The 22,400-nt window shown below is 30.1% G+C and overlaps 1 protein-coding gene across 1 annotated transcript; it reads left to right on the top strand.

The window, feature by feature from the left end:
- The first annotated feature begins 1,174 nt into the window (after positions 1–1,174).
- LOC103580237 (cuticlin-4) lies at positions 1,175–20,556 on the top strand. The gene is made up of 9 exons (XM_008561919.3): positions 1,175–1,757; positions 4,298–4,332; positions 10,550–10,625; positions 13,897–14,111; positions 17,842–18,009; positions 18,092–18,297; positions 18,376–18,538; positions 18,617–18,802; positions 19,465–20,556. Exons 1-9 carry the CDS (start codon positions 1,733–1,735, stop codon positions 19,666–19,668), a joined length of 1,278 nt encoding a protein of 425 aa, XP_008560141.2. The 5' UTR covers positions 1,175–1,732; the 3' UTR covers positions 19,669–20,556.
- Positions 20,557–22,400: the final 1,844 nt, after the last annotated feature.

The following is a 22,400-nucleotide window of genomic DNA, read 5'->3' as shown; positions in this document are numbered from 1 at the left end:
TTTGTAATTAACTTTTGTCGTCACTTGTGTTGAGGATTTTACGGAGATATTTTTTCGTGACAAATTTCTGATCGTTTTGTCAACATGGTGCCTTATCAATATGTCAAAAAGTAGCCTAAAACTGATGTAGATGTCTCAAAGACAAGTGTGCTATTTGGATAGAGATAAAAATTAAAATTTTCAGGTGTAGATCCGGTGAAAAGTCGTATACATGTCAAAAAAAGTACGGCGTCTCAATCCGCGTGTTCATCATCGGTCGATTACACACGCGGGTAAAAATGTCCGACTTTCTTCCCTTGGTGTGTAATATCCTATTTATTGATATGCTAAATAATGTTCTTTGTCTAACAATATAAAAACACTCTCGATTTTTTTTATGTCATTTCCTGGACATAAGCGCGCCTAGAATTTTTTTTTTGAATCCTTCTATTTTTCAACTAAGTATCAAAATAAACTTTTTAATATTTTTTAAATTTCGAATTTTTTTTGGCGGGAAAAATCTATTTCAGTTTGAAACTGAATAAAAAATTTCTCATTTCGGATTTTTTTTTCATAGCCCTCATGATTGGCAGGGCGAGCTCCTGGGCGTATAAAAAAATTAAAAATAAATAAAATTTATATTTTTCAATTTCTGTTATCCCGAACAAAAAAAAAAATTTTCAAAACCATCTTTTGCAGATACGCCCTAACGTCACCTGTAACGCGATATTTGTAAACCCAATTATCTTTCGTTTTCGACGATTCGCACCCAAAATAAATTTAAAAAACCAAGTGACGTAATTTCGATCTATGACGCGATCGTAGAAACTTGAAAATTTTTTAATTATTTTTTTTACTAAAAGTCTAGACAGAAAAATAAACAACGGAAATTTATTGTACTCTCTCTTTCCTTCCGTCCATCTGTACTCACGTCATCTCCCTCCTACAGGTATGTAAACTTTATTATTTTTTTTCTATTCTCCGCGATCTCCCCACACCGAAACCTTGCCCGCACACCATTGCAGGTAAGAATAAAAAATAATTCCCGGGGTTTAGTTTGTATGAGAGAGACAGAGACTCAAACCGCAACCGGTTATATGTGAATGTATACGTTACAGGTTAAATGTGGATGTAGACAGGTAAAAGGGGGGACTATGAAGTACTTGTTTGATTGTTAGTAGTCTCGAGTCTTGCGTCGGGCGTAACGGACGCCGGTTTTAGATCTTAGTATCTAGTTTATTAATTTATAAAAAAAAACTATTACTTAAGTGTCGCTTTTCCAAACTAACAAGTGTTTGAATTTTTAAAAAATTATGATTTAAATAATTTTTTATCGCTGTGGTGTTTACGATTTAAAAGATGAATTTGAAATATACTGCGGGCTGAGTAAAAAAATACAATAAAAGGAGCACCAGTTGCCATGAATGGTTTGCAAAAAAGTAACTTTGACGACGATGAAGATGTCGAAATTTAAAAAAAATATTTTTAAAATTATTTAATATTTTTTTTTCTTTTACAAGGAAATTTTAAATCCCAGTGTCAAATTGTGATGTGATTTATTTAGGGTTTATTTTTTATTTAAACATTTTTGTGTTAGTCAATTTTTTTTTTAAATTTAAATACATTATTTTTTAAAAATTGTTATTTTAAACTCGCCGCCATTTTGGTATCTACCCGCTTAGTTATTTTTAAGATCATTAAAGTCTCTGACTTAAAATTATTTTAATAAATATTTTAAACATTTTTTTCAAAAATGGATAAATTAAATTTTAAAATGGGTAAGAATTTTTTTTTATTAATTTCAATTTTTTTTTTTTTTTTTTTTCAAGTGTATGTATGTCTAAATATATGCTGTAAAAACTTTTGAGTCCGATGTGTGGTGCGAATGATTTGGTGTAAAAATTACTGGGTGCATGGTGTTAAATTTTTGTCCATGTGAAATAACGTTTACACCAGTAATGGTGTAAATTTTCAATATTTTTATTTAAAACTCTCGATTACTTTGACTCTTTATATTCTCGGACGATATTTAACGTTATAACACCAAATGGTGTAAAATAAAAAACACCGCGTTAAAAGTACACCACTTAATTTTCACACCGCCAATTCACACCATGCGCACCGTGTAAAATCCTCCCGGACCATGTTCACACCAAAATTTGTTTAGTTTAATAACACCAAATGGTGTCGAAGGAAACACTCATACCATGTTAAAAATACGCTGCTTGATATTGAACACCAAGAAAATTTCACACCGTCTATTCACACCATGTAACGTCATCCGGTGCAATTTTTACACGTAAATATTTTACAGCTTAATAACACCAAATGGTGTCAAAAAAAACACATACTGTGTTAAAATTACACCACTTGATATTTCACACCATGCACACCGTGTAAATTCTTCCGAGATCCCTTTCACACCAAAATCATTTTAGTGTAATAACACCAAATGGTGTCAAAAACACACATACTATGTTAAAAATACACAGCTTGATATTTTACACCATGCACACGGTGTAATATTCTCCGTGACCCTATTTACACCACTTTTTTTTAGTGTAATAACACCAAATGGTGTCAAATAAAACACTCATAGCGTGTTAAAAGTACATTGCTTGATATTTCACACCAAGAAAATTTCACACCATGCACACCGTGTAAATTCCTCTGGGACCATTTTTTACACCAAAAATTTTTTACAGTATATATTAACAGAATATATATATGTACAAACGAATAAAAAATAAATAAAAATTACCATAAAATAAAATGGGCGTCGTCCATGGTCATATCTAATGCAAATATATGTGGGTGAATTCGTGACTTCTGCATATAAATTTTTAAAACAATATAACACCATATTATTTATACATATACATATATGTTAATCCAGTACAGTAGTTCGATTATTTATTTATTATGTAATGAAAAAAATAAATAAGCCCAAGGCTTATCCCATTTTGTCGAGTTGAAAAAAAAAAAAAAAAAAAAATATCTACACCTCGTCTGATTTGCCTTGGAACGTCTTCTTGCCTTCTTAAGACTTGTATCACTCTCTCTTTGATTCTCAATAACGCACTCGGTTACATTACACGTAATACCGTGATACATAGCCAAATATGTTCATACCAAGGCTCCGGTTTATATAAATTTATTTTATAAACTTGTCATTACCAAAATTTTGAACTTTTTTTTTTTGTTCAATAAAAGAAAAAAAGATTTTTAATTATTTAGTTTTTTTTTTATTTTTAATTGACGTTTTATAAGATGATATGGATCCAAGTAATGAACGGTAATTTTTTTTGTACGATAGTTTTTTTATCGCATGACCGCGTTGAAATTACCTGTGAGTTGTAGCCATGGTAATGATATATATGAGGTTTAAAAAAATATTACGGTACGTTATATAATAATTATCGTGGTCCGAAGCGTGTAGATGCTTCTGAGGTTTTGATGAGTTGAATTTTTTTTTTTTTTTTTTTTTTTTTAAGAAAATTTTACGGTCTCAATTTAGTTGGGGAAATTTTTTTTAAAATTGTTAGTTTTGATGAGTTTTGATATTTAAATATCATCATGCTGTGGGATTAGTTATATTATTTAATTATTATTCATTTCTACACTTAGTCATATATATGTATAATTTTATATTATATATATATATTTAAGAATACTGTGGTAAAAAGTGAACGCAAAAGTTTGCTCTCGCGTGTGTGTATTAACTTTCTCCTGACTTAAGTCTTATAGTTTGTTATTATATATAAATATAAATATATATATTATATATATAAATATAAATATATATATTATATATATATATATATATATATATATATATTTATATAGATTAAAATTAAAAATAAATTTTGAAAAATTAGAGAAATGAAAAATAATTTTATAAATAAATTTCAGTAAAAATAAAATTAAATTTTTGAAAGAGACCAAGGGCTGGAATCGAACCGACTCGCGCGGGAACAAGTTTTTTTTTTGAAAATTTAAAAAAAATAAAAGTTTTATTTTATTATCGTTACTAGAAAATTTTAAGTAAATAAATTTATATAAATATATGAGTTCAAAATAAGAAAATTAAACGGTATATATATATATATATATATATATATATATATATATATATATATGTGTGTAATTTATTAATAAAAAATTTATTATATAAATTTGCCTAAAAAATCGCTGATTATTTACATATTAAATAAATTTTTTCGATTTTATATATTTATTAAGATAAATTATTATTATTATTATTAATTATTAATAGTATTGATTTAATTATTAACTATTACTTTCTCTTATATTTCAGCGAACCATTGGAGTTACATATTTTTTTACATATTTGTAAGTATTCTTAACTTTCAATATATATATAAGAAGGGTGAGGTAACATGGGCCCAAAAATTTTTATCAAAATAAATTTACTCAAAAAAAAAACTTCCCTAATTTTTTTAACACTGGGGCAATATGGACACGGTTACTTCGGGCCACCAATTTTTTCATAAAGGAGCCTCAAAAATTATTTATCATAAAAAAAAAAATTATTTTTTGGGTATCCATTTTGCCCCACTTTTTTTCTCTGCCATTTTGCCTTTTTCCCGATAAATTTTCCACTAAATAACAGGAACTAAAAATAATATTTAATTTTAATGACAATTTTTTTTTTAATTAAAATTAAAAAAAATTAAATTTTAATTAAGTAATTTATTTTTCAAATGATTCATACATTTTATGGTATGGAAATATAGTCAGGTATAAAGATATTTAATTCTAGTCACGTATTTTTTTTTTTACGAACACATATATGTCTATACATATATATTCATATATACTAATACATACTCAGGATGAATAAAGAATAAGAATGTTACATTACACAATTGAGTTGACATAATAGTTATTTAAAAAGATCCAAACGCCTTTATAGATTGAATGCCCAAAAATTCCTGAGGTCTATTCAGCGGCAACAGATTACGATTGATTTATATACACATATACTTATACATATATATATATGAAGTTATTTTAAAAAGATAGACTACCGTTTCCTTGACAATCATTTGTCTAGTTGAAGAAATTAATAGAGAAACCCAATAGACTCGGTGCAGCTTAACGATCTTAGGTAATCCACCACAGGCTTGTAATTTAAAAATTGTGTAATATAAACAATTTTATTATTTATTTAAATAGTACACTATGAATCTCGTATAACAATTCAACGCGCAATTGTGTCGCGGCGTGGATCCGTTTTTTGTAGTATACATTTATGGCTTTTATTATTGTATAGTTATAATATGATAAATTATAGTAATTAGATAGAGTCTTGTTTACTCGTTTATTAGACGTTATGACCGTGATAATAAATAATTTAATTTGGTTTTATTCTGGTCGTTTATATTTAAAGACACTGAGTTTATTTGAATAATTATTAAATTAGATAATTTAAAAATTATAGAGAAGAAAATTAACTTGAGTAGACTTTAATTCGAGTAATTTGTATCAAATTAACATTAGTGAGAAGGTATTGACATTTGTTTTTAAGATTATGGATAGATTTTTTTTTATTCTAATGATGTTACATAAATAATAAACGTATGGATAGATAATAGTGTAGTATTTTTGATTAATTCGATTTTTTTCACGAGAGATCAAATTTTTTGAGAAATAATTTTTCTTCAACTAAAATTACATACGTTTTCTAATTTCTTTGTTAGGAAAACAAATTAGATTCATGTATATGAGCAGATATGATCAGATATAGTGATATATGACTATATATATGTCAAATGTTATGTGCGCGACATAACAGCTAATTTTGTATCATATATGAATATATATGACATTATATGATGTCAAGTATGATCAGATATGACCATATTTAATATATAATCACATGCTCAGATATAAAACGAGATATATGATCATTTAAGATCATATATGAACCTATATGCTCGTATCTGATATAAATGATTATATCAGATATTTAATAAGACCAAATATTGTTTTTTTCTTACCTGATCAGATATAGATATCCATATATGATATGTGATTTATATGATCATGTCTTTCATCAAATATGGTCGGATGTAACCATATTTCGTATCTGATCATCGATAATTGGCGATATATGATCATATTTACCAGCGTATATGATCTATAGGATCACATACGATTGCATTTCATATCAAGTGTGCTGAGATATTTTCACTTTTCGTACCTATTCAGAGATAAATCGCCATATGTGATCATGTCTGTTCTCATATATGATTGTATATGATCATGTGTGATCGTATCTGATATATATGATCACAACAGTTAATCAACATGGTCAGATTTCGTTTTTTTCATATCTGATCAGATATAAATAGTTATTTATGATGATATCTGATTCAGATGTGATTGTATATGAATATACATGATCGCACCTGACTTATATGATCACATCTGATATTAAATATGGTCAGATATTTCTACTTTACGTATCTGTTCGAATATAAATCACTATGTGTGATCATATCTGTTCTCATATATGATTGTATATGATCATGTGTGATCGTATCTGATATATATGATCACAACAGTTAATCAACATGGTCAGATTTCGTCCTTTTCATATCTGATCAGATATAAATAGTTATTTATGATGATATCTGATTCAGATGTGATTGTATATGAATATACATGATCGCACCTGACTTATATGATCACATCTGATATTAAATATGGTCAGATATTTCTACTTTACGTATCTGTTCGAATATAAATCACTATGTGTGATCATATCTGTTCTCATATATGATTGTATATGATCATGTGTGATCGTATCTGATATATATGATCACAACAGTTAATCAACATGGTCAGATTTCGTCCTTTTCATATCTGATCAGATATAAATAGTTATTTATGATGATATCTGATTCAGATGTGATTGTATATGAATATACATGATCGCGCCTGATATATGATCATATCCGATATTAAATATGATCAGAGTTTACCATTTTTCGTATTTGATCCTATATAAGTTACCATATATGATCATATCTGATTGTTTTTCATTAATTATCAGATTTTAGATTTCTGTTGGTCAAAGCTCGAAGCGGGAAAATTTAAATATTCAAAGTGATGTCAGAATCTTATAAAAAGTTACTTCAGGTTGATCTTATTGATTTTTTTCTGTTGAGTAAAAGTCACTTTTGATTAAATTCAGCACCATGCAGGTCATATTTATCATAGATTTAATGTACAATATACGTTTTTTAATATTTAAATTAAAATAAAATTTCTTCAGCTCGGTTATATCCATAAATTAGCATCAAGAGGGTTTACGTTTGCCGCGCGCGGTCCGATTATTTTTAAAATAAAAATAACTTTCAACAAGAATATTATACTTTACTTACATATAATAACAATAATGCATCTAGTTTGATAAAAACGTTACCATAAAAGAGTAAATGTAAGATACAACGTACAATATGACGCAGAGTATCTAGACCACACCCACAATTGCATTGTATTTTATTTAGCTTTGGGAGAATGAATTATCAGGCCCGGATCTTTCAGGTGCTCAGACTCGTTTCTTCAGACGCGTTTGTGTTGCTCAGATACTGCATACTTTTACACTCATATATACACATATATATGTTTATATTACCAGTGACATGACACTAACACGGAGCGAAAAGTTGTTTTCTATAAAAAGTGTATGACGCCATGACTTTCATATTAAAAATATAAATATATATATATCCGTCACGTTAATTTGTCACCAAATAAAATGTTTATTTTTTTGCTCACAATAATTAAATAAAATTACTGCGCTCACTTTCATTCGCTTATTTGATCATCTCTACAATAAATGAACTTTTTTACTTTCTCTCAATTGTTAAAATAATTTTATTCAAAATTCTCACATTTAATTATTATCCTCATTCTCAATAGATTTTAACACAAAATTAAGATAAATATTTTTCATACTTTTCCAATATTTAGTTTAATACAAAAATTTATATACAAGTCATATATTTTTACACAGAACACAGCTTTAAATATTGCGTGAACTAAACAAACCGTGAAAATATTTTTTTTATGAGTCCATCATATATTTATCATTAATTATAATTAGCTTTCGAATGTCCTTATTAAGATAAGTCATTTTTTGATATCACTTTTTTAAATATATATATAAATGAAAGGAAAAAAAATGATATAAAATATATATAAAGAAAAAAAAAGGCTGCGTTTATAAAAGGACATAGGAAAGAGATAGTTTTAGAGTGTGGGTTTGAAACCACAACTAGTGGATGTCCTTGAATCTCACCTACACATGAGCAGATATGTATGATGTATATATTTATATATATGTACATTTGTGATGAATGCAGCATATATGAATTTAGATTCAGGTATTCTGCACAATGTGACATGAGTAGTCATCATCAGAATTGTAAAACACGTTTGTGGATTCCATCATCTAACTGAACATCTAATCACGTATTTGTAAATCTTAAATAATAGTACGCGAAAATAAAATTAAGCAATCGAATTTAAAATTTTTTAATAAACTTTCACTTGATTGCGCTGTATAAATTTTCGAGGATTTTATAGGAAATCCACATGGGAAACTATGGGTACTTGGATTCCTACATAGGCAAACTATATGAGAAACTATGAATACCTGAATTCTCATGAAGGACACCTATATGGAAAACTATAGATATCAGGATTTCTATATATCCGGAAAAAATAGGCGCTGCAACAGGATTTTGTCTTATTGATAAAACAGGATTTTCCTCTTGCAGCAACAGGACACGTCTTGTGGTAGCAGCAGGAAAAATCCTGTGGGAGGATCAGGTCGAAATCCTGCTGCAGCAACAGGATTTTCATGTTGTTGCAATAGGACAAAATCCTGTTGCTGTTACATGAAGATCCTGTTTCATTAACTAGACGAAATCCTGTTGCAGCGCCTATTTTTTCTTCTATGTACAGTAGGGTGATTCAAAAAATAACAAATTTTTTTTTCTTCTCACAAACAGGTTCAAAAGTTTCATTTAGATATAATAAGACGCCTGTGAAAATTAGAGCTCTTAATATTAACATTAAGAGGTTCCTCGGTGCACTTTTCTATTTTCCATAAGAATAACATGGAAAAATTTTTTTTTGCATCTTCTGATTTTTATAACTAGCTAACGATGCACAGTACAAAGAATCAACAGAGATATTTTTGTAGGGAATTGAATGCTCTACAAAAAAAGTCTCTTATCATTTTTTGATAAATCCACTTGTTCATAAGTTATTCGAGGTTGAAGTTGAATTTATAATAAATTTTGAGATCGTGTTACTTTTCCGGCGAAACTATCAAACTTATCACAAAATATTATAGGACCTTTTTTGTAGACATTTTTATTTCCTGTAAATTATTACCAATAAAATTTTTCCGAATTTCGCATTGTTTTCTAGTTATTTTCATTTTAATCTCAAGCTCTTAAAAAAGAATAATCTTCTGATCGACTTTAAGAGCTTGAGATTAAAATGAGAATAACTAGAATACAATGCGAAATTCAGAAAAATTTTATTGATAATAATTTGCAGGAAATAAAAATGTCTACATAAAAGGTCCTATAATATTTTGTGATAAGTTTGATAGTTTCGCCGGAAAAGTAACAAGATCTCAAAATTTATTATAAATTCAACTTCAACCTCGAATAACTTATGAACAAGTGGATTTATCAAAAAATGATAAGACACTTTTTTTATAAAGCATTCAATTCCCTACAAAATTATGTCTGTTAATTTTTTCTACTGTGCATCGTTAGCTAGTTATAAAAATCAGAAGATGCAAAAAAAAATTTTTCCATGTTATTCTTATGGAAAATAGAAAAGTGCAATGCGGAACCTCTTAATGTTAATATTAAGAGCTCTAATTTTCACAGGCGTCTTCTTATATCTAATTGAAACTTTTAAACCTGTTTGCGAGAAGAAAAAAAAAATTTGTTATTTTTTGAATCACCCTAATGTACAGACATTATTTTTCTTTACTTTTATGTGCTACCATTCTTCCAGAAGACTTCTCTGAACCCTAGAGAAATCCTAGAGGAATCTTATATAAGAAATCCATATTAAATACTACGGATACCTGAATTCCCATATGTTAGAAATCCACATAAGAACTTGGGTATCGGGATTTCTATGTGAACATTTAATACTCATCATAAACCATGTATCGGTCCCCGTAGGAATCTAAACTAGGTTTCCCTATGGATTTTACACGATCTGAGTTTCCATGGAAATCCACGAAATAACATACACAGGAATCTATGTTGGATTCCTCTATAAAACCATAGGAATCCATCCGAAAACGCCATGTCAGAATCTAAGCACATAGAAACCAATGAACTCGTGATGGTTCCTGTGCAGTTTTTACCCATTTGAGTAGATTCTATGGAAACTTTCATTGTGATTTTATTTGGAGTCAAGTTACTACAAAATACTCCGACATAAATTCAACATTATTCAAAAGATAAATAAGCCACTGATTGAAATAATTATTTGTTTACAGATTTCAACAATAATGTACGATGCGAAAAACGTGTTAGGAGCTCAAATACCATCAGGATACTCAAGTTTATCAACATGTAAGTAATTAAAGTAATAGTGCCTTACTTGTAAGTTGAGATTAATGGCTATGAGAAGTTAATACAAAGATGATTAATTACCGACACTTATTATTGCTGGTTTAAATCTTTTAATGAATTTGTCTTGATGACCTTCTGTCAGACATTGCTGAGCTGCGAAGGTGAGCGTAGTCGTGCGACCTAGATTCTTCCGCGAAACTAGAGAAGATAGAGATAGAAAGTTATGTGGATATTGTATTATATGAAGAAAATGTTGTTTTATAGGCACATATATATATTTATTTATATACGTATGTCTATGCAGTAAGAGGAGAGAGTGAGAAGGGTAAAAGTAAGATGATCTTGTTGGTATCATCACACTATCGTCTAAATACTGCGAAAGTACTCGGTAACCGTAACGGACGTTAGTTTTCTTAAAACTGATGGATACTGGGTAGAAAAAATGCATATATATATAAAAGTAAAACAAAGAAACGACTGAGATGGAGACATAGTATAAAGAAGTACTTTTATGTTGGTTTTGTTCTGCGGCACGGCTTTTGTTTACTCATTTCTTGTACTCTTAAGTATTAAAGGAAAATACGAGAGACTCTTGAGTATGCCAAGGAGGATTTCACTTTATACTCTCTAACTCTAATACAATGACTTGACCAAACATTTTTGATAAGCGGATTTAATGTCTATTTGCAAATTTAACGAACAGCTTACGTAGATTTGTTTATCCTTCAAAATGTGGCGTAATTTATTTTTTTATACGCAGTGCTATTATTTATTTCCCAATGCATTTGTTGTTTTACATTCGCTTTTCTGTAATCGAGTTTGTTCGGGTCCGTTGTTTTCATTTTGTCGAGAATTATTTGAAAAAAAAACACTAGAGTGCGATATAAAAATATCTGGCCTTTTTGAAAAATTTAATTTTTAGATGGTCTGTAGAACATAACCTTGAATTTAAAACAAGTAAAAGGGTGAAAATAAAAGGAATCTTTGTGCCTGGAAACAAAGGCATTAATGCGAAAGGGAGTGGACAGCAGTCAAGTGTAGCAGAGTCTCAAGGACTTTTTAAAATTGAAATAATCACAGTTCTGCAATAAAATTATCGTTATTACAAATTTTTACAACAAATATATATATATATATATATATATATATATATATATATATTTAACTCTTACTTCAATTAATGTAATAACAGTAATTCAATTTTTTTAAATTTCGCGCTATTTTTTTGACGCTTCGACACCGTCTCAATCGACTGTCACATTTCCGCCCGAAAGGCATCGGTTACGCTATAGTGTACTTTAGGGTGGTCATTAAAAATAAAATTTTCTCAGTCACCATATAAAAAGCTTCTTATTAGTAAAATATACCCGGGAAATTTTGATTTTTCTTTTTCAGTAAAAAAGAACACGTGTCGCAAGACGATCAAAATCCGCTTTTCGATACGATCGCGGTTTTTTTTTAAATATCTCATGAAATATGCAGATTAGAGGAAAGAATCATAGGACCAATTTTGTAGGACATTAAACTCTCTACAAAAAAGGTCATATTCATTTTTTTCATTAAATGTATATTTATAAAGATATTTTTAAAAAACTTTTTTAGGTCTTAACCTTAAAATGCTTGATTGATGAGATATTAGTATTTTTTAAGATATCTTCATAAATACACATTTTATAAAAAAAATCAATATGACCTTTTTTGTAGAGAATTTAATTTTCTACAAAATCGTTTCTATGGTTTTTGTCGTTAATCTGCATATTTCATGAGATATTTAAAAAAAACCACGACTATATTGAAAAATGAACTTTTTACCCAATAAAGACCTTTTTATGTGGCGTCTAAAAAAAATTTAATTTTTAACGACCACCCTATTACCTGCATCCTCAAAAAACAAGTCGCAATATTTGGATAGTTTTAAATCATTGCTTATTATACTTCCGTTAAAATTGGCCATGATTAATTTTTTCTACTGACACTGCATAATGCAGAAAAGAGATAATTTTTCACAATATCATGAAAGAACAGTTAAAGTTGAAGCATTGAAAGATGATTGGCCAATTGTTATAGGCATATAATATTGCAGACTATACGAACTACAGCCGAGGGATATCAGGAATAACGGAATTACAAAGAACGGTTTAGTTGGAATAGAGCCCAGTCGTAAGGGACATCTGAGGATAGACATAAACCGGGGGATAAAATCCGCAATGAAAATTACAGGGAAATAGTCTTATTGGTCACGTTCATGTATGTCCGGAGGATGGGACTGTTTATGGGAACTATCAGTTATTTAAGTTGTTTTATTATTCAGCTAGCGTCCTCACGTACCATTGACTTTATACTCTCACAGTTGTATACGTTCAGGCATATAACACAGGATTATTCAATCTCTAGCACGTGTTGACTATTTTCATTCACATAATAACCTCTTTTTTTACTTTTTATATTTCTTTGAAGCCAAGTTCCTTTGTTTGACTTACCAGCGAAAAGACGTTTGGTTAAAATATTTTAGGCTATACAATGATAGACATTTCGCAAGAGTTCATTCAACTCGGACTGATGGCGTTAGCGTCACGTTCCCGTATCTTAACTGAACCGGACGCCATTCCAGTATACTTGTTTTACACATAACACGAGAACCAACAGCAAGAATGTATCCTATGATGACAAACAAACTAGTCACGTTGACTGGTCAGATTAAAAGTATATCTATATATTTATAACCAGCATTTATTTTAAATGCAGAGGCTACCAGGAAGACGGTAGTTATGATAAACCCACAGGAATGCAATGTCTTGGCTAGATACCCTTGCGGTATTTCGCGTAGCGCTAATTGGCTGAAGGTTATGATACAACGGTGACTTTGAACAACCAGCCAGCCGTTGATGGCTTAAATTTATTTAAACCGTTATTATATTTTTTTTGCTAAAAAACATTTCTTCGCGATAGCTCTGATAAAATATTATAATTTTTTTTTTATAAATACTATAATGCACATATATTCTTACTTTCGAAGTCAAGTTCACTACTTTCACATCATTGTTCCATCATCGCTCAATGACAATCTTTTATGATTCTTTGTTCTTACGTATGATAACTAAAAAAAAATAATAATATGTCTTCCCAATTTACAAGCGTGAGAATGTTTATTCTTTATGTGTGAAAAATTTAATTATTTTACTATTAAATTGCTGAGTAATTATCGTAGACAACCTTGTGATTTATTTTTTATCATTGTTTTGTTAATTGCTATTATTAATTATTGTTATAGCGACTGCGGCAGTAGCAAGTACTGTCCGGATCGAGTGTGCCAGCGAATCAATTATCGTCCATATATCAACTGAGGGTAATACCGATTTTCATGGGCTTGTTTATCCACGAGGGTTGTCTAAAAACAGCTCCTGCTTGCACGAATACAAGAGCCAGCCAGCACCGATCACATATCGATTGCCTCTTAGATCCTGCAATACCATGCCCACTGAACTGGTAAGCAAAACCCCATCAGAAATCCATGGGGAATGCATTATAGTCTTCTTCGATTCCTATATGGGGTTTTCGTATGGATTTTAATCTGGTTTCCCATGAAACTCTATACGATCCTAAACTTATACAGGAATCTTAGTATAGATTCCTATGGGGGTTTACGCAATGACATACGATGATCTAGTATGGGTTTCGATGGGGATTTATACAGACACGTAGTTCAGATTCCTGTAAAGATACATGGATCACCATTTGGGTGGCCCAAAAAAACCGACTATTTTATTTTTCGAGTCTCTTATGAAAATTTTTTGGTTTACGATGTTTTACGAAGCCTTCAAAAATCGACGATAAAAAATTTTCAAGAGGTCGCTCATGAATTTTGGAAATATCAAAAATTATTGTAATTCAGATTTTTCACTTTGAAATTTTTTCTTTGGTGGCAGCAATAGTTTATATTTATAAAATCATGTCTATGCTGAAAATTTAAGCGCGAAATTTAAATATTTAACGGCGCTCAAGAATTTTTAATATTAACTGATAATATGTGACTAATACTTTGAATTAGTTTTTGTATTTTTTTATAACTCAATTATTGTCATTTCACTAAAATATAACTTTTGCATAACCAAAAATATACAGGACAGTCTTAAACAATAAAATTTGGTAAGTTTTGAATAAACGAAAAAACCGAAAAATTGAATTAAAAAATAAAAAAGTATGTAAGTAACTTATTATTTATATTTCTTAGGTTATATTTTCATTCATTGTGACGCAAATTGATGGTGAAAAAATTGAGAAGCTTTATTATTAATATTCTCGGGTCGCTCAAAAACATTCAAAAGACAGCACTCGGAAACATTCAAAATTCTTGAGCGAGATTTAAATATTTAAATTTCGCGCTTAAATTTTCGCGTAGTCATGATTTCACAAATATAAACTATTGCCGCCACGAGGAATAAAAAAATTTGAAATAAAAATTCAAATTTCGATGATTTTTATTATCTTCAAAATTCGTAAGCGACCTCTTGAAAATTTTTTATCGTCGATTTTTGGAGAGTTTTTAAAACATCATAAACCAAAAAATTTTCATAAGAGACTCGAAAAAAAAAATAGTCGATTTTTTGGCCACCCTAATCACCATGGATATAAAATTTTGACATAAAAATTCAGATACCCAGTCCTATATGAATTTTGAACATGGGAATCCCAATATTCGATCATACATGGATTTTTTCGATAGCGAAATTATTATCGTCATTACATAATTCTATGGGACTATTTAAGAAACGGTTATCTAGAGGTTCTTCGCACTAACGGTTAATCCATAAATCCTCACCCATGTCAGTAACTAAATATTTACAGTAGAATAGTTATTGACCGATAAGACTCCTTTCGACAAGCAAAAATACTAACGTTAAATCCGAGGTCATATTATATATATTCCGTTACATTATGTTACGATCGTTGGTTATACGTTTATCGTCCTTACATTACGTGCAAACCTCACATAGATCGTTTCCCTCTTGCCGCTCCATAACTGGACCGTTATGTGACCGTACGAAGCAATTGCATGAGGTTGCATTCGAGCTACTGTACACTATATACTACAACATGTTCCGACTTTTAATAAAATAATTGTTCAGTCCAAGACTAAAGCTTACTAATTAACTACTTACCTGTTTGTTCTCTTTAATCAAAAATGCTGAGCCGTTAATTAACTTTTTATCCAACCTCCAGCTCTAATGAAATGAACATGCACTCTCTCACTCAAGGAAATTAATTAATACCCGTAATCTTTCAGCGTAATCATTAATTACTTAGTATCGTTTTTCCTCAGTTTCTGGTTGATTGCTACGCCGCTGAGCAGTAGAATATACTTGGGGTCTAAATGATGAAACAGCCGATTCGTCAATTTGAACGATCATTCGAGTGTAAAAATCCATGGATGTATTTATAAGCATAAATAAGTTTACGCTTAAAAACCGGTCCCACGTGCAGTGCAGCATAAATTGCTCAAGGTCAAAAGCCTTATCGCACGCGAAGCAGAGCCTCGGAACATCTAATAAAATCCTTGTTGTTAGTAAAAGAGAGACAAAGAAGAAACCGGTATATTTTATGCCAAGGACCTTGACTAGTACAGTCTAATGAAAATTATAGACGTAGTTTTGCTGTACTATAATTCTATAAGATACTCATCAAGAGACGTATTGTAACCTTAAGATAACTTAGGAATTATCTATTTACTGAGAATTACTCATCTCGCATCCTTTCGAATCTTCAAGGACCCAGAGTATGCTATTAACTATACCCGCAATCATTCAAAAATAATCAAAAGCCATTTTTGTAATCTCGCATTGGCCAAATCGAACGCCTTTTTCTTCCCACAAACTTCTGACTCACTTTTAAAACAAACTATCAAGTTATAGCCAAAGCTACAAGTCTATAATGATAGAGGAGCTGGAAACCCGATCGGGATCAAACTAAACAGCTATGGATTGTAACTTCCAAGAAAATAAGACCTGGAAAGTTTTCTTCCATTAATTTGGTTGGGACTTAGCGTGCTGTTATATTTTGAGGTTATAAATTAAACGTTGGTAGGATTGGACTGACCGGGCATCGAACCTGGTTGAGTCTTAGAAGTAGACGGTGGTGGGCAACTGGCAACAAGAGATCCTGGTACTTAAACCCGACGATTTGCTGTTGAGATACGGATTCCAAGAAGGTAATAAATAAAATAAAATAAATGAAGAAAATAAAGTAAGATGATCGTTAAGAAGCTGAACGTAAAGAAAAAGTTAAGAGGCGTACGAAGAAGGCGAATAAAAAATAAAAATGAATCCTCATGCCAATGACCCTTTCCTTCGAGCTATTCTAAGTGACCTCGCCAAGGATACCCGCAATCTACGCTCTAACATAACCACTAAATTATATACATCAAGACTAAAGACGCTTCTTCCTAGTTCATTTTTTGATGATTCATTTAACAGTAGCTTATTAAATTACTCATTGCATTATATTATTATGGATACTTTTTTTCATGAAATCTACGATTAGACGCGTTCTATACATTTTGATCCCTGGACAAAATATACTTGACGTAATATCTTATTTTAAGGAGAGATACACTAAATATCGTTTTTGAGGTTATCTGTGACTAAAATATGAAAATAAAATAGCAAATACGGCAAGCTATATGTATAGTATGTCTAAAAACGATTTATGTAATGAATATTGGAATAAAATTAAAAATACACATGAGCGGCTATTTATCATGGGGTTATGCAGTCTAGAGATATTTTAGTCCGGGAATCATGACGCTTATTACAGATGGACGACTAGTAGTAGCCTATCAAAAAATCCATGTGGGATTTCATGGGAACCCATAGGAATCCATATGGAAAAGTATGGGTTTATATAAGAATACATGTAGGAAACCATGGGTATATGGGAAATCCACATAGAAAACTATGGGTATTTGGATTCCCATTTTGACATGATGCAGATTCTCATAATCGAGCTAAAAATCCATATGGGAATCCATACTAGATTTCTATATGGATAAGGCTTGGTATGGATTCCCATAGGAATCTATGTGAGAATCTATATCATCTATGCTGAATCCCTGTAAGAAACCTTATGGGAATCGATCCGAAAACACCATATGGGAGTCTAGGCTGGATTCCCATATGGATTTTTCTATAATTACTTACTGATTTTGATTTTATGATTTCAGGACGATGGTGGAATCGAATACTTCAATACAATAGTAGTCCAACCCCATTTGAAGCTCGTCACAAATCAAGGAAGAGGTTTTCACGTAAGATGCCGTTATCAGACTCGAGACAAAGTTGTTACGAACGACCAAACACGCGTTGCAATGCTTCAATCACTGCCATTACAAGTATTAACCTTAAATAAAAATAATAGATAACTATTAAACAAGCCTTACATTCCCTTCCTGGTTAACTTTAACTTAATTTAAGGCTATGGCTCCAATGCCTGGATGCACAATGAAAATATTCAGCGGAGATCCGAACCGTCACCACGTCGCAGAAAACGTCAAAATCGGGGACCCGCTTACTTTGGTGATCAGTATCGACAAGCAAGAGATGTTTGGGCTCAAAATATCCGACTGTATTGTACGAGATGGTCTAGGCTGGGGCGAACAGCGTCTCATTAATGACGAAGGGTATCTAGTTGCCTAATTAATAATTACTGACATAACCTGTATGTAATTAACTACTGAATGTATTCATTATTCCACCAGATGTCCCATTGATGGAGAAATAATGGGCCAGTTTACGTACAGTGATGATAAAACAGAAGCTAAAGTTAACTTTCAAGCTCACAAATTTCCTTATACTGCTAGCGTTTATTACCAATGCAATGTTAGATTGTGCAGTAAACATGAAGGTGGATGTACTGATACGGTAACTGAATTTAAATTACTTAATAAAAAATTATTAGCATTTATGAATGTATGTTTTAAATGATGAATTAATTTATAGCCACCGTCATGCAACGAAATAAGCAGAAGAAAAAGAGCTACAGGCCGTGAGTTAGATGACAAAGAGGTCGCAGCTTTAGATGGTGGCACCCCTGCTACAATTGAAGTCTACAGTGGACTTTACGTTAATGAAGCTTCAGATCTTGGCGGTAAATCTGAACTGACTGATGATGTTTTTCGAGAAAGGGTTAGTAAATAATTAATACAAAGTTTCATAAAATAGCTCTCTGTGTCCTGGACCATTTTCTATCGCCTTGTCTCTACTCAACTCTTTGCGGCCACTCGAGGTACCTAGTTACCCTTGGTTCAGAAAAAATGAAACGAAAAGTCTTAAGCCTTTGAAGCCATCTACAAATTGCATAAAAATCATTAGAAATATTGAAGAACTCTTCAACAAACATGAAACAATCGGTTACAAGTCTTAAAAGACCCATATGTTGTACAAATAGGTTTTTCAGCGTGGGCTAATGATCACCAAATGTAGCCTGGCTGTGTGACCGCTAAGGGTTAAATTGTAATAGATATTTAAATTGCGCGCCAAAATCTTGTATTTTAATGGATTCCCATATAATTCTATGAAATTTTTCAATAAGACCCTTAGTATTGCTAACCAAGAAAAAGAAGACAAAACCCAACTTTAGGGGACTTTGACTATAATTATTAGTCTTCCTGGAAAGTAACTCGCCGTCGGGCATTTTCGGAAATATTCGGTTTTGTAACATTACAGTGTAGTAACGCCGTGAGATTAGACTCGTTTCTAAGAGTGGGGGTGAAAACCGACGGCAACTTACTCTCCGGAGGACTTCAAACATATTGTTAACATATTAACGTATATTATCTTTTATTTAGACGATTGACGAAGCTGACAGCATATGTATATCGCAAAGAAGCTTCGCGATTGGGATCGCTATCGCTGGATTGATTCTGATGATTGCCGTTGTGGCAGCCATTTTGGTATTACTTGCTAGAAGAAGGCACAAAAATATTTCCACAACAGGATCGTCAATCTACAGCGGGCCTTACACTAACACTGCTTATAGTCACAGCAGTTAAGGTTATGATTTTATTAAATAATCAATCATCATTTGTTTATCGATTATTGATTGATTTATTAGTGAAATTGTAATGGTTTAATTTTTTTTTAGTTAATATCACATTTCTTGCTCAAATGTTTAATCATAAATAGTAAAATAATTTTTTTACTATAAAAAAATATTGTGGAAGAAATTTTAGCCTCTACACTAGACGAACTATCTCAAACTGAATTTCAGTAACGCTTATAATTATTTTTTTTAATTACTTTTATTTAAGTATTTTAACGGAAAAAAATTTATCAAAATTAATAATTATAATATTAATTAATAAATATATTTCTTCACATTACTCGTACTTACGATAGTGGAATTTCATAAAATAGTTAATGTCGGTAACGAACAAAAATAAAATATTAAAAACTAAAGTCATTGAAAGGGATTTTGGGTGATGGGTATTAAATTAAAATTATAAAATACTTATGAATAAAAATTTAAATTAACTAATAGCTTGTCTGAAATAATGAACAAATTTCGTTAGTTTAAATTTTTAAAGAGAAATTATTGAGAAACAATCGCTTAGATAAAAATAAATATTGTAATTATATTTCTTTTTGTCTCAACTGATCTTTCTCATCTTTTCTCTTTTGGGTTTCTTTTATTCATGTAAAAGAAAGGGGGGAAAAATGGAGCCTCGGGGTGAAATGGGCGTCATTAATCATCACGAAAATTTCAAGACGGCTCATTTTGCCCCATTGACACTGAATTTTTATTTAGAGTCTAGAATTTTTTTTAGATACCCATTTTGCCCCTCTTTCTTTATTAATGTGCAATATAGTATTTTTTATAAATTTATGTACTACAAGACTCAATGCAGTTAATTGTATTAAAAAAAAAAAAAAAAAAAAAAAAAAAAAAAAAAAAAAAAAAAAAAAAAAAAACAATTGTGAGAAAAATAAATTTTTTCAAAAAATTTATTTTTCAAAATCGTGACATTGGTTCACAGTGACATTTATTTTAAAATTTTAATCTGAAAACAAAAAAATGCATTCAAGGATTTAAAAAAAAATTTCGTTAATTTTAAATGACACTCTGGACCTCTATCACTTGCGACTGCGTTACTTAATAATTTTTGTAAATAATAATTAATAAAACGACTAAATAAAAATATTTAATAAAAAAAATTTTTTTTCTTTTTTTGAATAAAAAAATCCCACAGCCGGAATCGAACCATAGACGCCGATAGTAAATTAGTTAGCAGTAAGAAAGTAATCTGACGGTCCTAATATTACGGTCGAATTTCGGTAAATTACCTATATTACGGTTCTAGAACAATATACCGTAATATTACCATAAATCACCGTAACCCTACCGTAGCATGGCTACGATTACTGTAAAACCACGGTAACCATTCGTACGATCATAAATAGCCGTAAGTTACGGTAAAAAATGGTCATATTAGGGTGACCATAAGAAAGTGTACCATAACTTGATGATGTCTACTCTTGAATACGGTACAAATACGCAATGTTAGGTAGATCTACCGTAAGTTATGGTAAGTTTGCTATCATATCTGAGTACATTACAGTAAGTTATGGTAAGTTTACCATGGCACTGAAGGAAATTACCGTAAGTCATGGTAAATTTACCGTTACCTTGCGGTGCAGTGCCGTAATTTTACGTAGATCTACCGTAATATCAAATTCACCAGGGTAGATAAATAATAAAATATGTCCATATATATTAATAATATTCTATTATCTAACAATAAGAAAAAAATCTTAATTATTTATTTTTTTTTATTAATTAGTTAACTGGATTCTATGTACAAATATTTTTACAAGTAACAACGAAGAAGAAATGGAAAAAACGTTTTTTTATTATTTTTAATAATTAATTTTGTTTTAAATTCTAGACTAGTCCTGAGAAAAAAAAACTCTAGTAATTTCTATAATTATTATTTGTCTACACTTGAAAAAAAAAAAAAGAAAAAAAATGATATGATGATTAATTACTTGATTTTAAATATTCTAGGTGATCACGAATGTCAAAAAATAATATATCATTTAGACATAATATATTTTTTAATTATTAAAATTTTCAGAATACATTCAACTATTTAGAGGTTAAATTTTTCTACGATGCATGCCCATCTTATCTTGCAGTATTTTTACATTTTTTTAGCGGCTAAAATTTGAAAAAAAAAAAAAAACAATAATAATAAAATAACTCCAATGGTTTTGTTTTAAAAGATAAATTATTTATTTAATAATTTGTTTTGTTTTATTTTATTTTTTGTTACTTTGTATTTGCATCCCAGGATTATTTAGTATTTGATTCTATCGTAGACTAATGGGAATCCCCGAAAAATCTAGATAGGCACACGTTAACCTTAAGTACAATCACCGTGTTATTAAGCAAAGCTGGATGGAATCATTCTTCTTATTTATTTTTATTTATATTTTTTTTTTATATAATATTTTTAAAATCACAGAGTTCAAAACATTAAAGCTCAATTATTATTTTAATTAATTAAAAAATTATTTTTTTTTTTTTTCGAATATTTGAATTTTCGAGCCTTAATGTTTCCACCAATCCGTGAATTTACAGACGGAACAATTTGTCGTTTTATGTTACCACCACTGCTAGTTATAAATTTTTTTAATTTTACGTTTATCTATTCTTGTAAATTTTGTTCGGCCAAAATAATATAAAATATTGTTGGTAATAAAATTACTTAATAACAGATAATTA

The sequence above is a fragment of the Microplitis demolitor genome, chromosome 2 (genome assembly GCF_026212275.2).
Source record: "Microplitis demolitor isolate Queensland-Clemson2020A chromosome 2, iyMicDemo2.1a, whole genome shotgun sequence".
In the NCBI taxonomy this organism is placed as follows: domain Eukaryota; kingdom Metazoa; phylum Arthropoda; class Insecta; order Hymenoptera; family Braconidae; genus Microplitis; species Microplitis demolitor.
Note: the sequence above shows the minus strand (reverse complement) of the source record. Positions and strands in the feature narration are given on the sequence as shown.

Excerpts from the sequence above, each read along its gene's own strand:
- LOC103580237 (XM_008561919.3), top strand. The coding sequence starts at position 1,733 with ATGGATAAATTAAATTTTAAAATGG. Across the intron at positions 18,298-18,375 it reads CGTCTCATTAATGACGAAGG|ATGTCCCATTGATGGAGAAA; the intron begins GTATCTAGTTGC and ends TTATTCCACCAG. Across the intron at positions 18,803-19,464 it reads ATGATGTTTTTCGAGAAAGG|ACGATTGACGAAGCTGACAG; the intron begins GTTAGTAAATAA and ends TCTTTTATTTAG.